This window comes from Choloepus didactylus, chromosome 26, assembly GCF_015220235.1.
Source record: "Choloepus didactylus isolate mChoDid1 chromosome 26, mChoDid1.pri, whole genome shotgun sequence".
NCBI classification, from domain to species: domain Eukaryota; kingdom Metazoa; phylum Chordata; class Mammalia; order Pilosa; family Megalonychidae; genus Choloepus; species Choloepus didactylus.
The window spans coordinates 5,697,346-5,719,745 of NC_051332.1; the positions used below are offsets into that span (position 1 = coordinate 5,697,346).

The 22,400-nt window shown below is 37.0% G+C and overlaps 1 protein-coding gene across 1 annotated transcript; it reads right to left on the reverse strand.

Annotated features, from left to right (window-relative positions):
* Positions 1-966: 966 nt before the first annotated feature.
* LOC119520701 (olfactory receptor 1013-like) lies at positions 967-1,902 on the reverse strand. Its single transcript, XM_037818685.1, has one exon. The coding sequence runs from the start codon at positions 1,900-1,902 to the stop codon at positions 967-969; it is 936 nt and encodes a 311-aa protein (XP_037674613.1).
* Between the last annotated feature and the right edge of the window lie 20,498 nt (positions 1,903-22,400).

Here is a 22,400-nt window from a genome sequence, read left to right on the forward strand (position 1 = left end):
CCCATGCTGGATGGGCAGGGCCACAACTCCATGGAAATTATCTAATCAGAGTTATCACCTACAGTTGGGTGTGTCACATCTCCATGGAAACACTCAAAGAATTACAATCTAATCAACACTAATATGTCTGTCCACACAGATTGCATCAAAGAAAATGGCATTTGGGGAGACATAATACATGCAAACTTGCACACTATCTATCATCTATGTATTATCGTCTATCATCTATTTCTGTCTCTCTCATACAGCTGTTCTAGATTTGCCTGTGATTCTTTAATTTTGGGAGAAAAACTATATTGCTGGAAACTCATAGTGACCCCAGTAAAAATGCTATTCTCTCATGCCCCAAGAAAAGCTTTGTTTATAGTATGGCAAGCCATGAAGAAAGAATTAGAAAATAAAAAAATAAAACTTGTCTCTAGTTCATTGTATAGTAGACCACTTTCTTAAACATTTATAACTTATTGCCTCTTCCAACAAGTCAAGTAGTACTTTTGAAATCAGAATTTCTCAGTTTGCCTTCCTTATTTCTCTCCTAAGAATGACACAAGTCAAAGAAGGTCATTAAAAAACCTTTAATGCTAACAATGATTCCATAACCAGTTATAATGTTTCCATTTGGCAGAAGACTAAAAAATGCATACAGGCAATTTATGAAGTGTCAAGAGGAATTAAAATGAATCAGTTTTCTTTTAATTGACAAAAAATGGGCATTTTTATGAAATATGTTCCAAGTAAACAGCAGATTTTCCAAAACACACAGCCATATTTATCATATAATATTTTAAAAACACACTCAAATACATAAATACACAGCTTAAAAATAAAAAAAGCAAACTGGCATTTCTTATTATTTAATGATTTCCTGAGTTCTTTTTTTTTATTTCTGAGAATTACAGATGATTACCATGACCTGGAAATAACTTATTTTTAAAAATAGCACTGGTTTTTACCATGTATTTTTATTTAAAATACTTTCGTTCTATCCAACATTTTCTTCAGGGCATCGTTCACATCTTTATTTCTTAAACTATAGATCAAAGGGTTCAACATTGGAATCACCACATTATAGAACACGGACACCACTTTATCCCTTTCCAGGGCATAGCTAGTGCTTGGTCTAGAGTAAATAAAGAGAATTGAACCATAGTACAAGGTAACAGCTGTCAGATGAGAGCCACAAGTGGAAAAAGCCTTTAGACGGCCTTGGGTAGAGTGGATGTTCAAAATGGCAGCAATGATGAAGAGATAGGAGGCAAGAATAAGTACAGTGGGAGTGATGATGTTGGAGGCCAGTATGAAATAGAGCACAGCCTGGTAGCTCTCCTGCACATCACATGCCAGCTTCACCAGAGGGGGCAGATCACAGAAGAAATCATCAATGACATTACTGCCACAGAAGCTCAGGGTAAATGTTTTGCTGGTGATGATAGTTGAGTTAAGAAAGCCACCAAAGTATGAAGCTGCAACAAGACTGGCACATAACCTTGGGGACATTGTCCAGGAATAAAGCAGGGGGTTGGCGATGGCCACATAGTGGTCATAAGCCATGGCAGCCAACAAATAACTCTCATCAAAAGCCAGCACAGCAGAGAAGAAAAACTGAGCCAAGCAGCCAGCAAAGGAGATGCTTTTCACTTCAGAGATGCAGATTATCAGGATTTTGGGGGCATAGACAGAAGAATACCAGAGATCCACGAATGACAGGTTCCCAATGAAGAAATACATAGGTGTGTGGAGTCGAGAATCAGCACAGATCAGAGAAATCAGGGTGATATTCCCCAAGAGACTGAATACATAAATTATGAGGAAAATAAAAAAGAGTACTCTCTGTAACTGCAAATCAGCTGTAAACCCTGAAAGAATGAACTCCTTAACTTTGGTAAAATTTCTCTCTTCCATTGACTTTGGATTTCTGAAATCCCTTTCTGGGAAAAGACCAATAAGTATTTCATTACTTTAGATATCAACATCCCCCCTTCCCATCATTGTTATTTTACATCATTAAAAATCCTTACTGACACAGCTTCCTGATTCATGTTTAGTCAGTTCATGCTGAACTAGGTGTGACTCCTTTTTGGATAACTGGTGAACAAGTTCTGTGCTTCTTTGTTAAGATCTCAGTTTCAATGCCCACTATACAGTGTGTTTCACCTTATATTTTTGTTTATTTAATTCATCATCATTTCAGGGAAGGATGAGTTGTTTATATTCTCTTCTGCTTGTACATAGGGTGATTGGGGACCACATAAATTACATCTAAAAAAAGGGGGGGATTTTGAAAGGATGTTCTGATATCTTTTCCCTTTCTCTTTTTTCAAGAAATTTATCTGGAGAAACTAAACTTATTCCACTAACTGCATGTAGGAGTAATCTGGAAGATCACTAGACTTTACTTTTCTTGAAAGCAGTAACTATATTTAGTTCAGCTGTTTTCCTCATAACCCAGCACAAAGGTTGGAATGGAATAAAAAATGTTAAATTGTTGTATAAAAAACTAGATTCTGTTTGATATTTTTACTTTTATATCATATCTTCAAATACACCCTGTAGAAGAGTAGGGAAATATTAATTGATGGATATTTGTGTACATATTGATGGTTGAATATTCTAAAGAATTGGTAGTAAATACTCACTCAAAGAATAGTTTTAGAGAATGATAGAATACTGAGAATCCTTTCCCCTTAGAGGTGAAAACAGAGGACTGGAATATCTTTGTCTATCTCTGCTTGTCTCTGTGACAACCAAGAAGAGCCTATGCCACTAACCACAGTGAAAGAAAAGCAAAATTTTTCTCCAATGGTGGAGTGCCTAACATGCAAACATGGTATAGGTACATGACTCAAACTTCTTAAACTACGAAAATAATTCTTAATTTGGCCATTACGTCAGTCAGTTATCCTACAATTATGCTAGAAAAATAAAGAATGCTCTCTAGGTAAAGCTTCTTTTTGATGAGAGGCAATTTCTTTCCAGTGGAATGGAAAGAATCTATATTATTGATTTTTAAAAGTTTTATATCATAATTATGTTAAATTAAGTGTTCTTTCTAATAACTGCAAGATTGGAATAAGTGTCATTTTAATTCCCTTCATAGTTTAGGGCTGTTGTATAGCAACTTCATTTTTAACAAAGTGTATTCATGGAAGCAGCCGAAGGCCAGAATCAGGAGACCTGGGTTCTGTTTGATCTCCAATGCCTGCTGCCATGCTTCAGTAAAATCATCTGCTCTTCTTTCTTAGTTCAGTAGGACTTTATGAATTCAAATGAGATCACAGAAGTAACAATACCCATTGAAAAACTAGAAATATTGTGTTCTCTGTAATTTAATAACTTAATCTCAGAAGTTAACTCAGATATATTAGCATTAACTCTCAAAGATTTATGTATGACTTCTATGACTCCCAGACTTACAAGGTTTTTTCTTTCAGAAACTGTCCATTCTTTTTATTGGCCTTTTACACATATTGGGCAATTGCTGAGCTTGTTTGCAAAGACAAAATTGGGAATGAAAATTGCAAGAGACAGTTCTTCCATATCCTCTTTTGTTTCCTTCTTCAGTTATTAAAATATAAAATTAATATGTACACATATATACATATGAATATGTATATAAAGACTTTTGCACATAAAAATCTCTTTAAGGTGGCTGTGAAGACAAAGAATTCAAGTAAATATCATGACCTAATAATTTGTGAACAGGAATTACAGGAAGACATAAATTGTAAACACAGATAAAACCTGTCACACCCCTAGAAGTCCAATCCATAGCTCTGGCTGGTCCCCAAATGATATGAGACTTCCCACACCACAGTATATAAAATTAGGAGAGTCCCTAAGACAAGCAATCAACCACAAAGCCAGGCAACATATTGCCTCCCTTGATATTAACTTCAATATCATTTCTCCAGAGATTCCTTATAATGAGAAAGATTGAAATACAACCCACAATTAATTTACAGTTTTCTTGTATATTCTTATCTGTAGACACTCAAAGGGGAGTTTTATTAAGCTACATTTATTTTCAATTAGATCATAGATTTAAATTTGGCTGCAGGCCTTGTTGGAGTCAAGGGGTGCTGGAAAGCTCTCTCCACATAAAACCTTTCTCCTTCCCATCTATCAAACATCTTTCTTCACCAGAAGGCTTCCTAAGAAGCAGTTCTTCTAGGAGTTGCCACACAGATATGAGCTGATCTCAACGTGATTTCTCAGAACTTTCAAGCTTTAATGAACCTGCTGTCTGTGACATACAATTTGGTACCTTAATCAGATAGTCTTTGAATTATATATTTATTATAGTAGTTCAGTATAACCTAATGTCATATAATTTCACTCCCTCTTTAAAGGAGCTTCTATCCCATGCACTACCTAATATGGAAAAAGAAATATTTTAATGTTTGAAAATTTGAACCCATTCAAGTTTTCTACACATACACCTATGCAAAGGACTAAAATGCTGTCAGCAAGATAACAGCAGAGAGAACAGTGGGGGATGGCTACAGAGGGATTATGAGAATGAAAACACACATCAAGCAGGTCAACTCATATGTAATTCCCTGTTTCACTGACTTGGGAAATAAGATATTAAGACTCTTTAACTTCTTCATTAAATATTATTTGAGAAAAAATCTTGTTTTATTTCAAAAAGTAGAATCATATTATGATCTGATTACATTAAGAATCATTTTTGTCTTTTTCATATTGTGATTTAAATGCACTTTTCCCTCTGGTTTATTAAATGTAATGCTTAATGTTGGGAATAAGAATGGTCACTTCATTTGAATTTGACTGGACCCCAAAATATCTCACCTTACCTTAGAATAGAAAGTGACTTCTACTCCCTCCAAGCGTCCTCTTTCCAGTGGTAACAATCCTGGGAGAACATATACATTTGTGCATCCCTTTGGGATATGCTGCCAAATCTAAAGAGGATTATCAAGCACTGTTTTCATGCCAAGTGACCAATTATAGGGCTCAATCATCATTTTGGAATGAAGTAGGGAGAGATCATTTATCAGGAATATAAATGGTCAAATTAGCCTAAAAGAGCCTGTTCGATTTGTAGGTGTCATTAATGCATTTATATTAAAAAAATAGACAGAAAAGAGTAACCTAACAGTATAGTGCAGATGCTCAAGAATTAACTGTAGTTCATACTGATTATGATAATATTAGTGAAAAAGCAAAGACCCTTTAATTTCATTCCTAAGGCATGTTGACTATCACTTGAAAAAACTGTACCATTTTTCAAATGACGATATTAAGAGAAGGTGAATTTATTGATTACTGCAAGTCATATGATTGGCAAAACCATCATCTACACATGAGAACATGAATACATTTATTCATTCAAAACTTGCAGCATTTATATGGAGCAACTCCTGTGTACCCAGAACTGAGCAAGCTGTTGAAGGAGATAAAACAATGAGGAAAAGTAAGGACTTAAGTTAGTAAGGGTTAGATTTATCGTCACACCAAATTCTATCTAACTATGAATCCCAGGTCTACATTTCATGAGTTGTGTGATGAAGAGAAATATATTTAAACTCACCAAGGGCCTAGCTTTCAATATCAACTAAAAACATCAGAAGACAAACAAAACAGAAATAATGAAAATTGAGAACGAGATAGTTTTTCTTTATGTAGCTTACAACCTCATGAGGGTGATAATAAAATCATTATACAAATTTATAATTATACATTATGACAAGTGCTGAGAAGACAATTATAAGATGATATGAGTTTGTATTATAAGGGTTGACACAGTGAAGAATCTTAGGGAAGATTTATCTGAGATACTATTTGGCCTGAGAACTGAAGGGTGATAATAGGAGGTCACTAATCAGAGATAGTGAGGTGGGTGGGATGGCAGGCTGCAAGGATGATAGAAAAAGCAGTCCTACAGAGGCTACATCAAGTGCCAAGCTCCAAGGTGAGAAAAGGCATTCTGTAATTGAGAAGAAGCATAAGAAGTATATAAGATAATAGAATAAACATTTTTTAAAAATCAGTGGAACATCAATAAACAAACAATGTATCCTAAGTTAAACCATGGAATACAGTTAAAAGTGCAGTTATAAAGTATTGTTTCATTAATTATAACAAATGTATATGACTAATGCAAGGTGTAAACTATAGGGCAGCGTATGGGAACCGAGGTATCCTTTATATTATGAATGATTGTCCTATAAACCAACAACCTCTTTGGAAAAAAAAAAAAAAAACAACAGAACTAGAGTCTGCATCCCAGAGATATAAATAAAGCAGGACTAAATTAAGCAGTTGGAGTGTGCAGGATCAGACATCAGACAAAATATGGACTAACTAGCCCTTATTAAAAGTTTTGGAGTATGTCTCCACCAGGAAATTGAAGAGTTTTATCAGCTGCATGGTTTGGGCTAGCAAAATTATATATATATATATATATATATATATATATATATATATACACACACACACACATATATATATATATGTATATATATATATGTGTATATATGTATATATATATATATTTAATGTGCAAAATATAAATGTATGAAGGCAGAAAGAGCCAAGTCAGGTGACTTACAGAAACTCAAATGAGAGCTGAGGGCACATGGACTAGGTAGACAATAATGGATTTGATGGGAGATGGATCTAAAGATACTTTAGAAGTAACAGGTATTGGAGCTGGTGATGGGAATTTTGAATCCCCAATATCCCCAAAATTTCTTTGCCTGTGAAAGCAGCCCCTTCTCCCCTATCATAGGGAAATAGTTTTATCCAGAAAAAAAAAAGAACAAGCCTTTCCATCATGTCATCTACAGCAGTTAACTTGCAAGAGATGCCAGTGTCTTCTCATTTCCTACCCATGATAGAACTCTGCTTCTAGGCACCAAGAAAACTTATTTCCCAATATAACCCTGAAGTGAATTAGAAACACTGCTCTGGAAGGACATTGTAAGTACACCTGTGGAGAGGTGGGATGTTGCTAATTGTCATAGGCAGGGTCTGGGAGAATGCCTGGGAATGGATTTGAAGGTTGTTGACCAAAGTTGGATGTACCAGGAAGTAACATAATATTGAGATACAAGACTAACCTTATTTACTATAAAGAGTCTAAAAAGTCAGGGAGATAAGGATTGTCCTAGTTTGCTAATGCTGGAGAATGCAAAACACCAGCGATGGATTGGCTTTTATAAAACGGGGGTTTATTTCACTACACAATTACAGTCTTAAGGCCACAAAGCGTCCAGAAAACTTCTGTTAGCTGGGAAGGCAGCTGGCATCTGCTCCAAAGTTCCGGCCTCAAAACGGCTTTCTCCTAGGACGTTCCTTTCTAGCAAGCTTGCTTCTCTTCAAAACATCACTCCCAGCTGCACTCTCTTTCCTCTTTGAGTCAGCTCATTTATATAGCTCCACCGATCAAGGCCCACCCCGAATGGGTGGGGCCACACCTCCATGGGAACATCTCATCAAAATTATCTCCCACAGCTGGGTGGGGCACACTCCAAGCAAATCTAACCAACACCAAAACTTCTGCCCCACACAAGACTACAAAGATAATGGCATTTGGGGGACACAAGACACTCAAACCGGCACAAGGATGTTGGAGTGAATCAATTATATGCTTCAGCTACTATTACAATGGATGGTGAATGAAATAGAAGAATCCAATGGAATAATGTAATTTGGTATAATCACTTCTGATGACTGTTACCACACCTAGCACCGAGAAAACAAGAGTTCAAGTGTTTAAAGGCATGAGCAGAGAGTTTTAATAAAGCGTTCTATGTCCAGAGTTAAGTTCTGTCCAAGGAGGCAGTCAGATTATGGAAACTTAAAGGAAATACTCTGAACTATGTTCCTCACACCAAGCGACAACCATTGGCTAAACCAAGAGCAAAGTGGAGGATATAAAAGGGTGGAGAATGGATTATGAGGGACAAATGGAAGTTACCAAGCACAAGAAGAAAGTTTCAGAATTTATGTTCACATGTAATTTAATATGCAGAGGTACACACACACACACACACACATACACATGTTTAGTTTACAAATATCTCTAGTTTAACATCTTCACAATCCCAAAGGGAATAAAGAATGAAAATAATGACTGAAAAACAACTGCCCCAGAGAGTCAAAGACCCCAAAGAACTTCTCTCCCTTTTATCAAATAATACTCAATTTTTCAATGCACAATACTTTTTACTTGCCTTGCTAGTCATTTCCCAAGAAAGGAAGTCCTGAGATGATGTAAGAATCTACAAGCATTGTGAATCATAATTTTATGTAAAAGTTTCTGCCAGTTAATATTTCTTCTAAAATCCACTTTTTATTTTTGAAAGCATTTAATATTATTTGGAAATGTTTTTGTATTGTTTTTCTTATTTGATTACTATGTATCTCTCCACTTTACACTAAAAGTCCATGAGATTAAGATGCAATCATATTTCATTGCTATATCCCAGGACCTATAACAGCAGCTGAATTCAAGAAAAATTTTCTGTAATAATGACTTGACCTATAGCATCATTATGACATTCCTGGTATTAAAATCATCTTGCAAAAATGAATGTACTGAGGCTCAGAGAACTCCCTTCACCTCGGAAATCAGGAAGGGAGCCTGCTCAGATTTCTCTACTCTAATATCTGTAGTCTTGGCAGTTCACTTGGTCCTGGCCCAGCCATTAATTATTAACTACTGAAGGAGATAAACATTCCTCAAAACCATTTGTAGGTGAGATCTCTTTTAGCCATGGAGAGCAAAAGAATCAATATGGGACTGACTATATCCTGGTAGAATTCACCAGAAACTCTATGTTGCAGTTCGTCTAATTTATTGTATTCCTTGGTGTGCTCCCAGGGACTTATGGGATATACCTCTCTTATAGTGTGAATCTGTGATTACCCCAGAATCTACATGTCTGTATTTTTCCACTGGGAATCTGTCTTTCCTGGATCTCTGGTATTCCTCTATCTACACCCCAAAGATCCTAGTGACCTTCATCCCTGAAGACAAGAGCATTTCCTTTACTGGCTGCATAGCTCAGTTCTTGTTTGCTGAGCTGGGTTAATACTGCATGTTACTCATTGACAGCAATGGCTTATGGCCATTATGTTGCCATGGCCAACCCACTGCTAATTCTCAAGCCATGTCAAGAAAATTGTGCATCTGTTTAATTGTATATTCCTCTAGTGGAGGCTTTGTCAATGCAGTAATGGTGACCACCAATACATTCACATTAGATTTTTTTTAATTATGATTGTTCACATAGCATACAATTATACAAAGATCCAAAATATACAATCAGTTCCCCCCGGTATCATCATACAGCTGTGCATCCATCACCACAATTAATTTCTGTTCAATTTTTAGAACACTTTCATTACTCCAGAAAAGAAAAAAAGGCAAAAAAAAAAAAAAAAAAAGGAAACTCAAATCCTTCCATATCCCTAACTCCACCCCCAATGGTTGACTCATAGTATTGGTATAGTACATTTGCTACTGTTGGTGAAATAATGTTGAAATACTACTAACTGTAGTATATAGTTTGCAACAGGTTTTTTTTTTTTTCTATATGCCCTTCTATTATTAACTTCTAGTTATAGTGTCATACACTTATTCTGCTTCATGGAAGAGAATTCTAATATATGTACAGTTAATCTTGGACATTGCCCACCACAAGTTTCACTGTTTTATACATTCCCATCTTTTAACCTCTGTGCCAGTTTGAATGTATTATGTCCCCCAATGCCATTATCTTTGATGTAATCATGTGTGGGCAGACATATTAGTGTTGATTACATTGTAATTCTTTGAGTGTTCCCATGGAGATGTGACCCACCCAACTGTAGGTGATGACTCTGATTGGATAGTTTCCATGGAGGTGTGGCCCCTCCCTGTCAGCATGGGCCTTGATTAGTTTACTAGAGCACTATATAAGCTCACACAGAAGGAGCAAGCTTGCTATAACCAAGAGGGACACTTTGAAGAATGCACAGGAGCTGAGAGAGGAACTGCAGTTTACAGAGACATTTTGGAGATGGCCTTTAAAAGCAAACTTTTACTCCAGAGAAGCTAAGAGAGGACAAATGCCCCAAGAGCAACTGAGAGTGACATTTTGGAGAGAAGCTGAAGCATAGAGAGGAATGTTCTGGGTGAAAGCCATTTTAAAAACAGAACTCTGGTGCAGATGCCAGCCACTTGCCTTCCCAGCTAACAGAGGTTTTCCAGACACCACTGGCCATCCTCCAGTGAAGGTACCTGATTGTGGATGCATTACTTTGGACACTTTTTGGCCTTAAGACTGTAACTGTGTAACCAAATAAACCCCTTTTTATAAAAGCCAATCCAGTTCTGGTGTTTTGCATTCTGGCAGCATTAGCAAACCAGCACAACCTCCAACTTTCCTCCTGGTGACATACATGACTCTGAGCTTCCCCTTTCCACAACATTCAGGCACCATTCATCATTGTTAGTTATTCTCACAATGTGCTACCATCACCTCTGTTCATTTCCAAACATTTAAGTTCAACCTAGTTGAACGTTTTGCTCATAATAAGCAATTGCTCCCCATTCTTTAGCTTCTTTATATATCTTGGTAACTTATATTTCATGTCTATGAGTTTACATATTATAATTAGTTCCTATTAGTAAGACCCTGCAATATTTGTCTTTAGATGTCTGGCTTATTTCATCCAATATATTGCCCTCAAGTTTTTTTCATCAGACCATTTTTTTTTTTTTTAAGACAGCTTTGTTCACACCCCATACATTCCATCCTAAGTAAGCAATTGATGGTTCCCTGTATAGTCACATATTTATGTGTTCACCACACTCATCACTATCTATATAAGTACACCTACATTTCTGCCACAAAGCAGGAGGAAGAATCAAAGAGGGTAGAGAGGCAAAAGAAAAAGAAAAATGAAAGAGGAATAAAAAACAAAAACAGAAACATGACAGCTAGGAAGCAGCAAAAGGAAAGATAACCTTAGATCAAAGTAGAATAAAGAGTCAGACAACACCACCCATGCCAAGAGTCTCACACCTCTCCCCTATGTCCCCCTTTTATCTGCATTTACCTTGGTATATTGCCTTTGTTACATTAAAGGAGGCATAATACAATGATTCTGTTAATTATAGTCTTTAGTTTATGTTGATTTTACTTTCCCCCCAAAACCTCCCTATTTTTACCACCTTGCAAGGTTGACATTCATTTTTTCTCCCTCATGAAAAAACATATTTGTACATTTTATCACAGTTGTTGAACATTCTAGGTTTCACTGAGTTATACAGCCCCAGTATTATCTTTCCTCTTTTCTTCTGTGGTCCCATATGCCCCTAACCTTCCTCTTTCAACCACACTCACAGTCATCTTTGTTCAGCATGCTGACATTGCTGTGCTACCATCACTCAAAATTGTGTTCCAGACCTATCACTCCTGTTTTTCCTCATCAATCTGTAGTGATCCCTTTAGTATTTCCTGTAGAGCAGGTATCTTATTCACAAATTCTGTCATTGTCTATTTGTCAGAGAATATTTTGAACTCTCCCTCATATTTGAAGGACAGTTTTGCTGGATATAGGATTCCTGGTTCATGGTTTTTCTCTCTCAGTATCTTAAATATACCACAGCACTTCCTTCTTGCCTCCATGGTTTCTATTGAGAAATCTGCATATAGTCTTATTAAGCTTCCTTTGTATGTGATGGATAGCTTTTCTCTTGCTGCTTTCAGGATTCCCTCTTTGTCTTTGACATTTGATAATCTGATTATTAAGTGTCTTGGTGTAGGCATATTCAGGTATTTTCTGTTTGGAATATGCTGAGCTTCTTGGTTCTGTAATTTTATATCTTTCTTAAGAGATGGGAAGTTTTCATGGATTATTTCCTCTATTATTGCTTCTGCACCTTTTCCCTTCTCTTCTCCTTCTGGGACACCAATGATATGTACATTCTTGTATTTCATTTTGTCCTTAACTTCCTTGAGATGTTGCTCATATTTTTCCATTCTTTTATCTATCTGTTCTTTCATGTGTAGGCTTTCAGTTGCCTTGTTCTCCAGTTCCTGAGTATTTTCCTCTGCCTCTTGAGATCTGCTGTTGTATGTTTCCATTGTGTCTTTCATCTCTTGTGTTGTGCCTTTCATTTCCTTAGATTCTGTCAGTTGTTTTTTGGAACTTTCAGTTTGTGCCTTATGGATGCCCAGTGTTTTCTTTATAGCCTTTATCTCTTTTGCCGTATCTTCTCTAAACTTTTTGAATTGATTTAGCATTCATTGTTTAAATTCCTGTATCTCAGTTGAAGTGTAAGTTTGTTCCTTTGACTGTGCTAATCTGATTATTAAGTGTCCTGGCATAGGCCTATCAGATCTATTCTGTTTGGGGTATGCCATGCTTCTTAGATCTATAATTTTATGTCTTTCATAAGAGATGGGAAATTTTCATTGATTATTTCCTCTCTTATTGCTTCTGCCCCTTTTCCCTTCTCTTTCCTTCTGGAACAGCCATGACATGTACATTCCTGCATTTCATGTTATTCAGTTCCTGGAGATGTTGCTCATATTTTTCCTTTCTTTTCTCTATCTGTTCTTTTGTGTGTAGGCTTTCGGGTATCTTGTTCCCCAGTTCCTGAGTGATTTCTTCTGCCTCTTCAGATCTGCTGTTGTATGTTTCCATTGTGTCTGTAATCTCTTTTGTTGTGCCTTTCATTTCCATAGATTCTGCCAGTTGTGTTTTCAAACCTTTGATTTCCACCTTATGTACACCCAGTGTTTTCATTATACACTTCATCTCTTTTGCTTTATCTTCCCTAAACTTTTCTTTTTCTTTTCTTTTTTTTTATCTCCATTTTATTGAGATATATTCACATACCACACAGTCATACAAAACAAATCGCACTTTCGATTGTTTACACTACCATTACATAGTTGTACATTCATCACCTAAATCAATCCCTGACACCTTCATTAGCACACACACAAAAATAACAAGAATAATAATTAGAGTGAAAAAGAGCAATTAAAGTAAAAAAGAACACTGGGTACCTTTGTCTGTTTGTTTCCTTCCCCTATTTTTCTGCTCATCCATCCATAAACTAGACAAAGTGGAGTGTGGTCCTTATGGCTTTCCCAATCCCACTGTCACCCCTCATAAGCTACATTTTTTTACAACTGTCTTCCAGATTCATGGGTTCTGGGTTGTAGTTTGATAGTTTCAGGTATCTACCACCAGGTACCCCAATTCTTTAGAACCTGAAAAGGGTTGTCTAAAGTGTGCATAAGAGTGCCCACCAGAGTGACCTCTCAGCTCCTTTTGGAATCTCTCTGCTACAGAAGCTTATTTCATTTCCTTTCACATCCCCCTTTTGGTCAAGAAGATGTTCTCCATCCCACGATGCCAGGTCTACATTCCTCACCAGGAGTCATATTCCACGTTGCCAGGGAGATTCACTCCCCTGGGTGTCTGATCCCACATAGGGGGGAGGGCAGTGATTTCGCCTTTCAAGTTGGCTTAGCTAGAGAGATAGGGCCACATCTGAGCAACAAAGAGGCATTCGGGAGGAGGCTCTTAGGCACAATTATAGGGAGGCCTAGCCTCTCCTTTGCAGCAACCATCTTCCCAAGGGTAAAACCTATGGTAGAGGGCTCAACCCATTAAACCACCAGTCCCCTATATCTGTGGTCATGTTAGCAACCATCGAGTTGGGGTAGGCAAATACCCCTGCATTCTCCACAGGCTCCTCAAAGGGGCACTACATCTTTTTTTCCTCGTTTTTCTTTTTGTTTTTTAACTTTCCCTTCTTTTTTAAATCAACTGCATGAAAAAAAAGTTAAAAAGAAAACAAACATACAATAAAAGAACATTTCAAAGAGACCATCACAAGGGAGTAAGAAAAAGTCAACTAACCTAAGATAACTGCTTAACTTCCCACATGTTCCTACTTTACCCCAAGAAAGTTACCTAATATAGCAACATTTCTGTGAACTTGTTCCTACTATATCCATCAGAAATTAACAGACCATAGTCATTCCTGGGCATCCCCAGAATGTTAAATAGCTTATCTGCTCTTCTTGGATTATTGTTCCCCCTTCCTTAATTGCTCTCTATTGCTAGTTCCCCTACACTCTATATTATAAACCATTTGTTTTACATCTTTCAAACTTCACATTATTGGTAGCATATAATATTTCTCTCTTTGTGCCTGGCTTATTTCGCTCAGCATTATGTCTTCAAGGTTCATCCATGTTGTCATATGTTTCACGAGATCGTTCCTTCTTACTGCCGTGTAGTATTCCATCGTGTGTATATACCACATTTTATTTATCCACTCATCTGTTGAAGGACATTTGGGTTGTTTCCATCTCTTGGCAATTGTGAATAATGCTGCTATGAACATTGGCGTGCAGATATCTGTTCATGTCACTGCTTTCCGATCTTCTGGGTATATACCGAGAAGTGCAATCGCTGGATCGAAGGGTATCTCTATATCTAGTTTTCTAAGGAACTGCCAGACTGACTTCCAGAGTGGCTGAACCATTATACACTCCCACCAGCAATGAATAAGAGTTCCAATTTCTCCACATCCCCTCCAGCATTTGTAGTTTCCTGTTTGTTTAATGGCAGCCATTCTAATCAGTGTTAGATGGTATCTCATTGTGGTCTTAATTTGCATCTCTCTAATAGCTAGTGAAGCTGAACATTTTTTCATGTGTTTCTTGGCCATTTGTATTTCCTCTTCAGAGAACTGTCTTTTCATATCTTTTGCCCATTTTATAATTGGGCTGTCTGTACTACTGTCATTGAGTTGTAGGAGTTCTTTATATATGCAAGATAATAGTCTTTTGTGAGATATATGTTTTCCAAAAATTTTTTCCCATTGAGTTGGCTGCCTCTTTACCTTTTTGAGAAATTCCTTTGAGGTGCAGAAACTTCTAAGCTTGAGGAGTTCCCATTTATCTATTTTTTCTTTTGTTGCTTGTGCTTTGGGTGTAAAGTCTAGGAAGTGGCCGCCTAATACAAGGTCTTGAAGATGTTTTCCTACATTATCTTCTAGGAGTTTTATGGTACTTTCTTTTATATTGAGATCTTTGGTCCATTTTGAGTTAATTTTTGTGTAGGGTGTGAGGTAGGGGTCCTCTTTCATTCTTTTGGATATGGATATCCAACTCTCCCAGCCCCATTTGTTGAAAAGACCATTATGACTCAGTTCAGTGACTTTGGGGGCCTTATCAAAGATCAGTCGGCCATAGATCTAAGGGTCTATCTCTGAATTCTCAATTCGATTCCATTGATCTATATGTCTATCTTTGTGCCAGTACCATGCTGTTTTGGCAACTGTGGCTTTATAATAAGCTTCAAAGTCAGGGAGAGTAAGTCCTCCCACTTCGTTTTTCTTTTTTAGAGTGTCTTTAGCAATTCGAGGCATCTTCCCTTTCCAAATAAATTTGATAACTAGCTTTTCCAAGTCTGCAAAGTAGGTTGTTGGAATTTTGATTGGGATTGCATTGAATCTGTAGATGAGTTTGGGTAGAATTGACATCTTAATGACATTTAGTCTTCCTATCCAAGAACATGGAATATTTTTCCATCTTTTAAGGTCCCCTTCTATTTCTTTTAGTAGAGTTATGTAGTTTTCTTTGTATAGGTCTTTTACATCTTTGGTTAAGTTTATTCCTAGGTACTTGATTTTTTTAGTTGCTATTGAAAATGGTATCTTTTTCTTGAGTGTCTCTTCAGTTTGTTCATTTCTAGCATATAGAAACATTACTGACTTATGTGCATTAATCTTGTATCCTGCTACTTTGCTAAATTTGTTTATTAGCTCTGGTAGCTGTATCATCGATTTCTCAGGGTTTTCTAGATATAAGATCATATCATCTGCAAACAATGACAGTTTTACTTCTTCTTTTCCAATTTGAATGCCTTTTATTTCTTTGTCTTGCTGGATTGCCCTGGCTAGCACTTCCAGCACAATGTTGAATAACATTGGTGACAGCGGGCATCCTTGTCTTGTTCCTGATCTTAGAGGGAAGGCTTTCAGTCTCTCACCATTGAGTACTATGCTGGCTGTGGGTTTTTCATATATGCTCTTTATCATGTTGAGGAAGTTTCCTTCAATTCCTACCTTTTGAAGTGTTTTTATCAAAAACGGATGTTGGATTTTGTCAAATGCTTTTTCAGCATCTATTGAGATGATCAACTGATTTTTCCCTTTTGACTTGTTAATGTGTTGTAATACATTGATTGATTTTCTTATGTTGAACCATCCTTGCATGCCTGGAATGAACCCCACTTGGTCATGGTGTATGATTTTTTTAATGTGTCTTTGGATTCGATTTGCAAGTATTTTGTTGAGGATTTTTGCATCTATATTCATTAGGAGATTGGCCGGTAGTTTTCCTTTTTTGTAGCATCTTTGCCTGGCTTTGGTATTAGATTGATGTTAGCTTCATAAAATGAGTTAGGTAGTGTTCTATTTTCTTCAATGTTTTGAAAGAGTTTGAGTAAGATTGGTGTCAGTTCTTTCTGGAAAGTTTCATAGAATTCCCCTGTGAAGCCATCTGGCCCTGGGCATTTATTTGTGGGAAGATTTTTGATGACTGATTGGATCTCTTTGCTTCTGATGGGCTGGTTGAGGTCTTCTATTTCTTCTCTTATCAGTCTAGGTTGTTCATATGTTTCCAGGAAATTGTCCATTTCTTCTACATTATCCAGTTTGTTGCCATACAGTTGTTCATAATATCCTCTTATAATTTTTTTAATTTCTTCAGGATCTCCAGTTATGTCACCTTTTTCATTCATTATTTTGTTTATATGGGTCTTCTCTCTTTTTGATTTTGTCAGTCTAGCTAGGGGCTTGTCAATCTTGTTGATCTTCTCAAAGAACAAACTTTTGGTGATATTTATCCTCTCTATTGTTTTTTTGTTCTCTATGTCTTTTATTTCTGCTTTAATCCTTGTTATTTCTTTCCTTCTACTTGGTTTAAGATTAGTTTGCTGTTCATTTTCTAGCTTCTTCAGTTGATCCATTATTTCTTTCATTTTGGCTCTTTCTTCCTTTTTAATATATGTGTTTAGTGCTATAAATTTCCCCCTTAGCACTGCTTTTGCTGCATCCCATAGGTTTTGGTATGTTGTGTTCTCATTTTCATTCGTCTCTATATATTTAGCAATTTCTCTTGCTATTTCTTCTTTAACCCACTGATTGTTTAGGAGTGTGTTGTTTAACCTCCAGTTATTTGTGAATTTTCTAAGTCTCTGATGGTTATTGACTTCTAATTGTATTCCATTGTGGTCAGAGAATGTGCTTTGAATAATTTCAATCTTTTTAAATTTATTGAGGCTTGTTTTATGTCCCAGCATATAATCTATTCTGGAGAAAGTTCCATGAGCACAAGAAAAGTATGTGTATCCTGGTGATTTGGGATGTAATGTCCTGTATATGTCTGTTAAATCTAATTCATTTATCAGATTGTTTAGGTTTTCAATTTCCTTATTGGTCTTCTGTCTGGTTGATCTATCTATAGGAGAGAGTGATGTGTTGAAGTCTCCCACAATTATTGTGGAAACATCAATTGCTTCCTTTAGTTTTGCCAGTGTTTCTCTCATGTATTTTGTGGCACCTTGATTGGGTGCATAGACATTTACGATTGTTATTTCTTCTTGTTGAATTGCCCCTTTTATTAGTATGCAGTGGCCTTCTTTGTCTCTCAAAACATCCCTGCATTTAAAGTCTATTATATCTGAGATTAATATTGCTACACCTGCTTTCTTTTGGCTGTAGCTTGCATGAAATATTTTTTTCCATCCTTTGACTTTCAGTTTCTTTGTGTCCCTGTGTCTAAGATGAGTCTCTTGTATGCAACATATTGATGGTTCATTTTTTTTGATCCATTCTGCGAATCTACATCTTTTAATTGGGGAGTTTAATCCATTTACATTCATCGTTATTACTGTGAAGGCATTTCTTGTATCAGCCATCTTATCCTTTGGTTTATGTTTGTCATATTTTTCCCCTCTCTCTATTAATATCCTTTATTGTACCCATACCGAATCTCTTTAGTACTGAACCTTTCTCCAAGTCTCTCTGTCCTTTCTTTGTTTCTCTGTCTGTAGGGCTCCCCTTAGTATCTCCAGTAGGGCAGGTGTCTTGTTAGCAAATTCTCTCAGCATTTGTTTGTCTGTGAAAAATTTAAGCTCTCCCTCAAATTTGAAGGAGAGCTTTGCTGGATAAAGTATTCTTGGCTGGAAATTTTTCTCACTCAGAATTTTAAATATATCGTGCCACTGCCTTCTTGCCTCCATGGTGGCTGCTGAGTAGTCACTACTTAGTCTTATGCTGTTTCCTTTGTATGTGGTGAATTGCTTTTCTCTTGCTGCTTTCAGAACTTGCTCCTTCTCTTCTGTGTTTGACAGTGTGATCAGAATATGTCTTGGAGTGGGTTTATTTGGATTTATTCTATTTGGAGTTTGCTGAGCATTTATGATTTGTGTATTTATGTTGTTTAGAAGATTTGGGAAGTTTTCCCCAACAATTTCTTTGAATACTCTTCCTAGACCTTTACCCTTTTCTTCCCCTTCTGGGACACTGCTCCACCTTCCCAGCTCTGGGACAATCAGCTGAGGTTGCAGGGAAGTCTAATGTCCACGCCCAGTTTTGTGGTGTGTGCCTGTTATTTGAAGCACTTCCGTCACACTGGGTTGTCTGGGGCAGCTCTGGGCTATGGGGCTGGCGATGGGCAGGAGTGTTTCCTGTCCACCAGGATGATGTGAGCAGACACCCCCCTTTTCTTGGGAAGTTGTGGTGTTTAGTGAATTTTCTCAGCCACTGGATTATTGCCTTTTGTCTCAGAGCTCTCTTAGTTCTGCTCTTGTCTTGACCTGCCCAAATTGCAAGTCTTTAAAGCTTTCTGTATTGGGCTTCTTAGAGTAATTGTTTTAGAAAAAGAAAAAAGGATTAAGAAAAAGGGCCCTCCTCAGAGATCTAATGGGTTATTGAAATGCTAAGAGACAAAGCAATTAGGGCCATTAAGGAAAGGTCCACAGGGCAGAGAGATCAGCTTTTCTTTGTGATTTGCATATGAGCCTCAGGGCCTGAGCTCTGCACTTCCCCTTTCTATGTTCACCAGAACTCCAAAAATCCTCCACTTTTATTTTGGAGTTTTTTGTGTTGTTTTTTTCTATGCCTGTCTCCTCTCTGCTGGGCTGGCTGCTCTCAGATTCTCTGGTGTCTGGTCTCAGTCTATCTATGGTTGGAGTTTGGATCAGTAGAATGAGTTTCTGATAAGGGCTGCCACTGCAGTTCTCCCTTCTCCTTCCCGGAGCTGACAGCCCCTCCTCCCATGGGACTGAGCCTGGCAGGGAGGGGCGCGGGTCCCCTGGCCGCAAAAACTTACAGATTTTGCTGATCTCAGCAGTTCCACATTTTCATGAGTGTTGTATGAAGTATGCCCAAAGTCAGATTGCTCTGCGGTGTCCAGTCCACGCAGTTCCTGGTTTTCTACCTACGTTCCTGGAGGAGTAACTAAAACATACAGCTCACCAGTCCACCATCTTGCCTGAAACTTTTTGAATTGATTTAGCGTTAGTTGTTTCATTTTCTATGTCTCAGTTGAAGTGTAAGTTTGTTCCTTTGACTGGGCCAAAACATGACAAGAATGTTCACTGAAACTACTGTTTACTCAATATTGTTCTGAAAGTTATTGCCTAAGTAATAATTCCAGTAATTTCAGGGTAAGTATCTGTGTTACAATAGGGAGCCCAAATAATTGGGTGCTATCTCTAGCCAACTGATGAATCTGGGGGCCATAGACTGTTTTTAAAATATTGTATGTTTGTTCCTTTGACTGTGCCATAACTTCATTTTTCTTAGTGTAGATTGCAGTTTTCTGTTGTCTAGGCATCTGACTTCCTTGGCCACCACAATCAGGTTTTCCCAGACAAGAACAGGCTCAGGTTCCAGAAGGAAGAAATATTCAGTATCCAGGATTGACACACCTTGTGCTTTTCTGCCCAGAAGGTGGCACCTGTCAGACTGTCATTCCAGATTGGTGTAAGGAGGTATGGCCCATGGCTGTTTTCCCCCAGGCTCTGGGGTATGGTTCTGAATGGAAGTCAGGTAGTAAAGCTGGGCCCTACCTCTTTCCTCTTGGGAAGATATGCCCCCTGGAGAGAGGTCATTTGCATATCAATAGATTCCTTGTTTCTCTGACTCTGCTATCTCCACCGTTGTCTGTGTCAGAGTGCTGCAAGTTTAAAATGGCTGAGGCTTTCTCTACTGTTGAGCACCATGAGCTGAAAATGGCTGAGACTTTCTCCATTGAGTCACTCAGGTTGAGAGAGAGAGAAAGGGACAGAAATTCCCATTTCAGGGTCAATTCAAAATCATAAGTATAATATTGTGTTAACAGAGTATTAGAAGCTTTCATCAAATTTATTTATATTCCAGCTCCAGGTCTTCACTGGCATCTTAAAGATAAACTATTGTGTAAATATAAATTTCTGTTTGGAAGAGAATTTGAGAATGACAGTCTTTTTGTCTTATCTACCAGAATGAAAACACAGTTTATACAAACCCTAGTCATTTTTCCTGAACTTCTTCTTTTAATACCTTTTTTTTTATTAGAGAAGTTGTGGCTATATAGAACAATCAAGCATGAAATACAAGATTCTTGTATATCACATGACCACCATTTTGCATTTATGTGTAACATACATTACAACTCATGATAGCACATTTTAATATTTATACTATTAATTAATTTTCATGATTTAACTTAGGATTTGCTGTGTAGTGTATTCCCACTAATTTTTTTTTTAAATTCAGTCTGTTAACATATATATAATCTAATATTTCCCCTTTAATCACATTCAGATATATATTTCACTGCTGTTAATTGTGTTCACAATGTTCTGCTACCATCACCACCATCCATTACCAAAACATTTCCATCATTCCAAATAGGAGCCCTGTACTCTTTTAAGCCTGAGCTTCCATTCCGTGTCCCCACCTCATCCCCTGGTAACCAATGTTGTAGATTGTGACTCTACATATTTGCTTATTCTAATCAATCTAGTCATTTCAAATCTGTGAGATCATACAATATTTGTCATTTGGTGTCTGTTTTATTTCACTCAACATGATGTCTTCAAGGTTCATCCATGTTGTCACATGTATCAAGACTTCATTCTTTTCTATAGTTGAATAATATTCCATTATATGTATATGCCACATTTTATTTATCTATTCATTTGTTGATGGGTACTTGAGTTGTTTCTTTCTTTTCATAATTATGAATAATGCCACTATGAACATTAGTGTGAAAATATCTTTCCAAGTCCCAGCATTAAATTCTTGGGAGTATAAAACAAGTAGTTGCATTTCAAAGTCATATAGTTGTTCTCTACTTAGCTTTCTGAGGAACCATCAAGAAGATTCCAACAGGAAGAGAAGAGAGCAGTGTGCCACATCTGGGCTTCACCATGGGCACTGGGCTGGCCCTGTCCTCCTGGGGATTGGACATGGGCTGCTGAGCTCCCGGCTCCTGGCATTTAATAACTTTCCTCCAGTGGCTTGTTTTATTTGTTTATTTCAGAAATAATCATGTTTCAAAGAAAATACAAAAGCAAAAGGGCAAATATTTAGTCATTGAACAGAACTAAATATTGTTGATATTTGGGTATTTAACTGTACAGTTTTTTCTAGGCACACTGATACTTTTAACTTTTTTTTTTAACCAAAAGTGAAGTTATCCTCTACCCATTACTTTGTAATAACCAACATATTTCATAACATGTATTTTCCCATGTAATTAAATAGTTACATCAATTTGAAAAAAATGTTTTTTTGTTTGTTTTTCCTTTTTCTTGCTAATTACTTATGCCTCAACAAACAAAGATGTAATATCTTTCTCAATGAACTTCTTTTAATACAAAAAATGATGTTTTACAACCCGAGTTCCCCAACCTTCCACTGAGTGTTGTCCATTATATCTTAGCACTGGTATAAAAAGTACATCAATTTAGACTTCAGATTGTGTCAACCTGAAGAGTTTTTTCAGTGACTCTTTCACATCCTTATTCCTCAGACTGTAGATCATGGAGTTCATACCTAATATATGATACTTAACTACTTGCTGGGGAAAAGTATTTAAATATTAATTGACGAACAAATGTGTTCATATTATTGCCTGAATTTTATATGTAATTAAGAGCTGAAAAAAACATCACTTAGTGGCCCATTGTTAAGAGTTCTGTCTCTACTAGGGCTCAGTAGAAGGCCAAACACTTTTTCTTAAATGGAGATAGTTATCTGCAGAGGATGGAAAGGCTTTACTCCAAAATCCTAAGGGCCTGTGTTGTGATTCTCTAATAGGAGCCCATCAAAGACTCCAGACAGCATCTCTATTTGC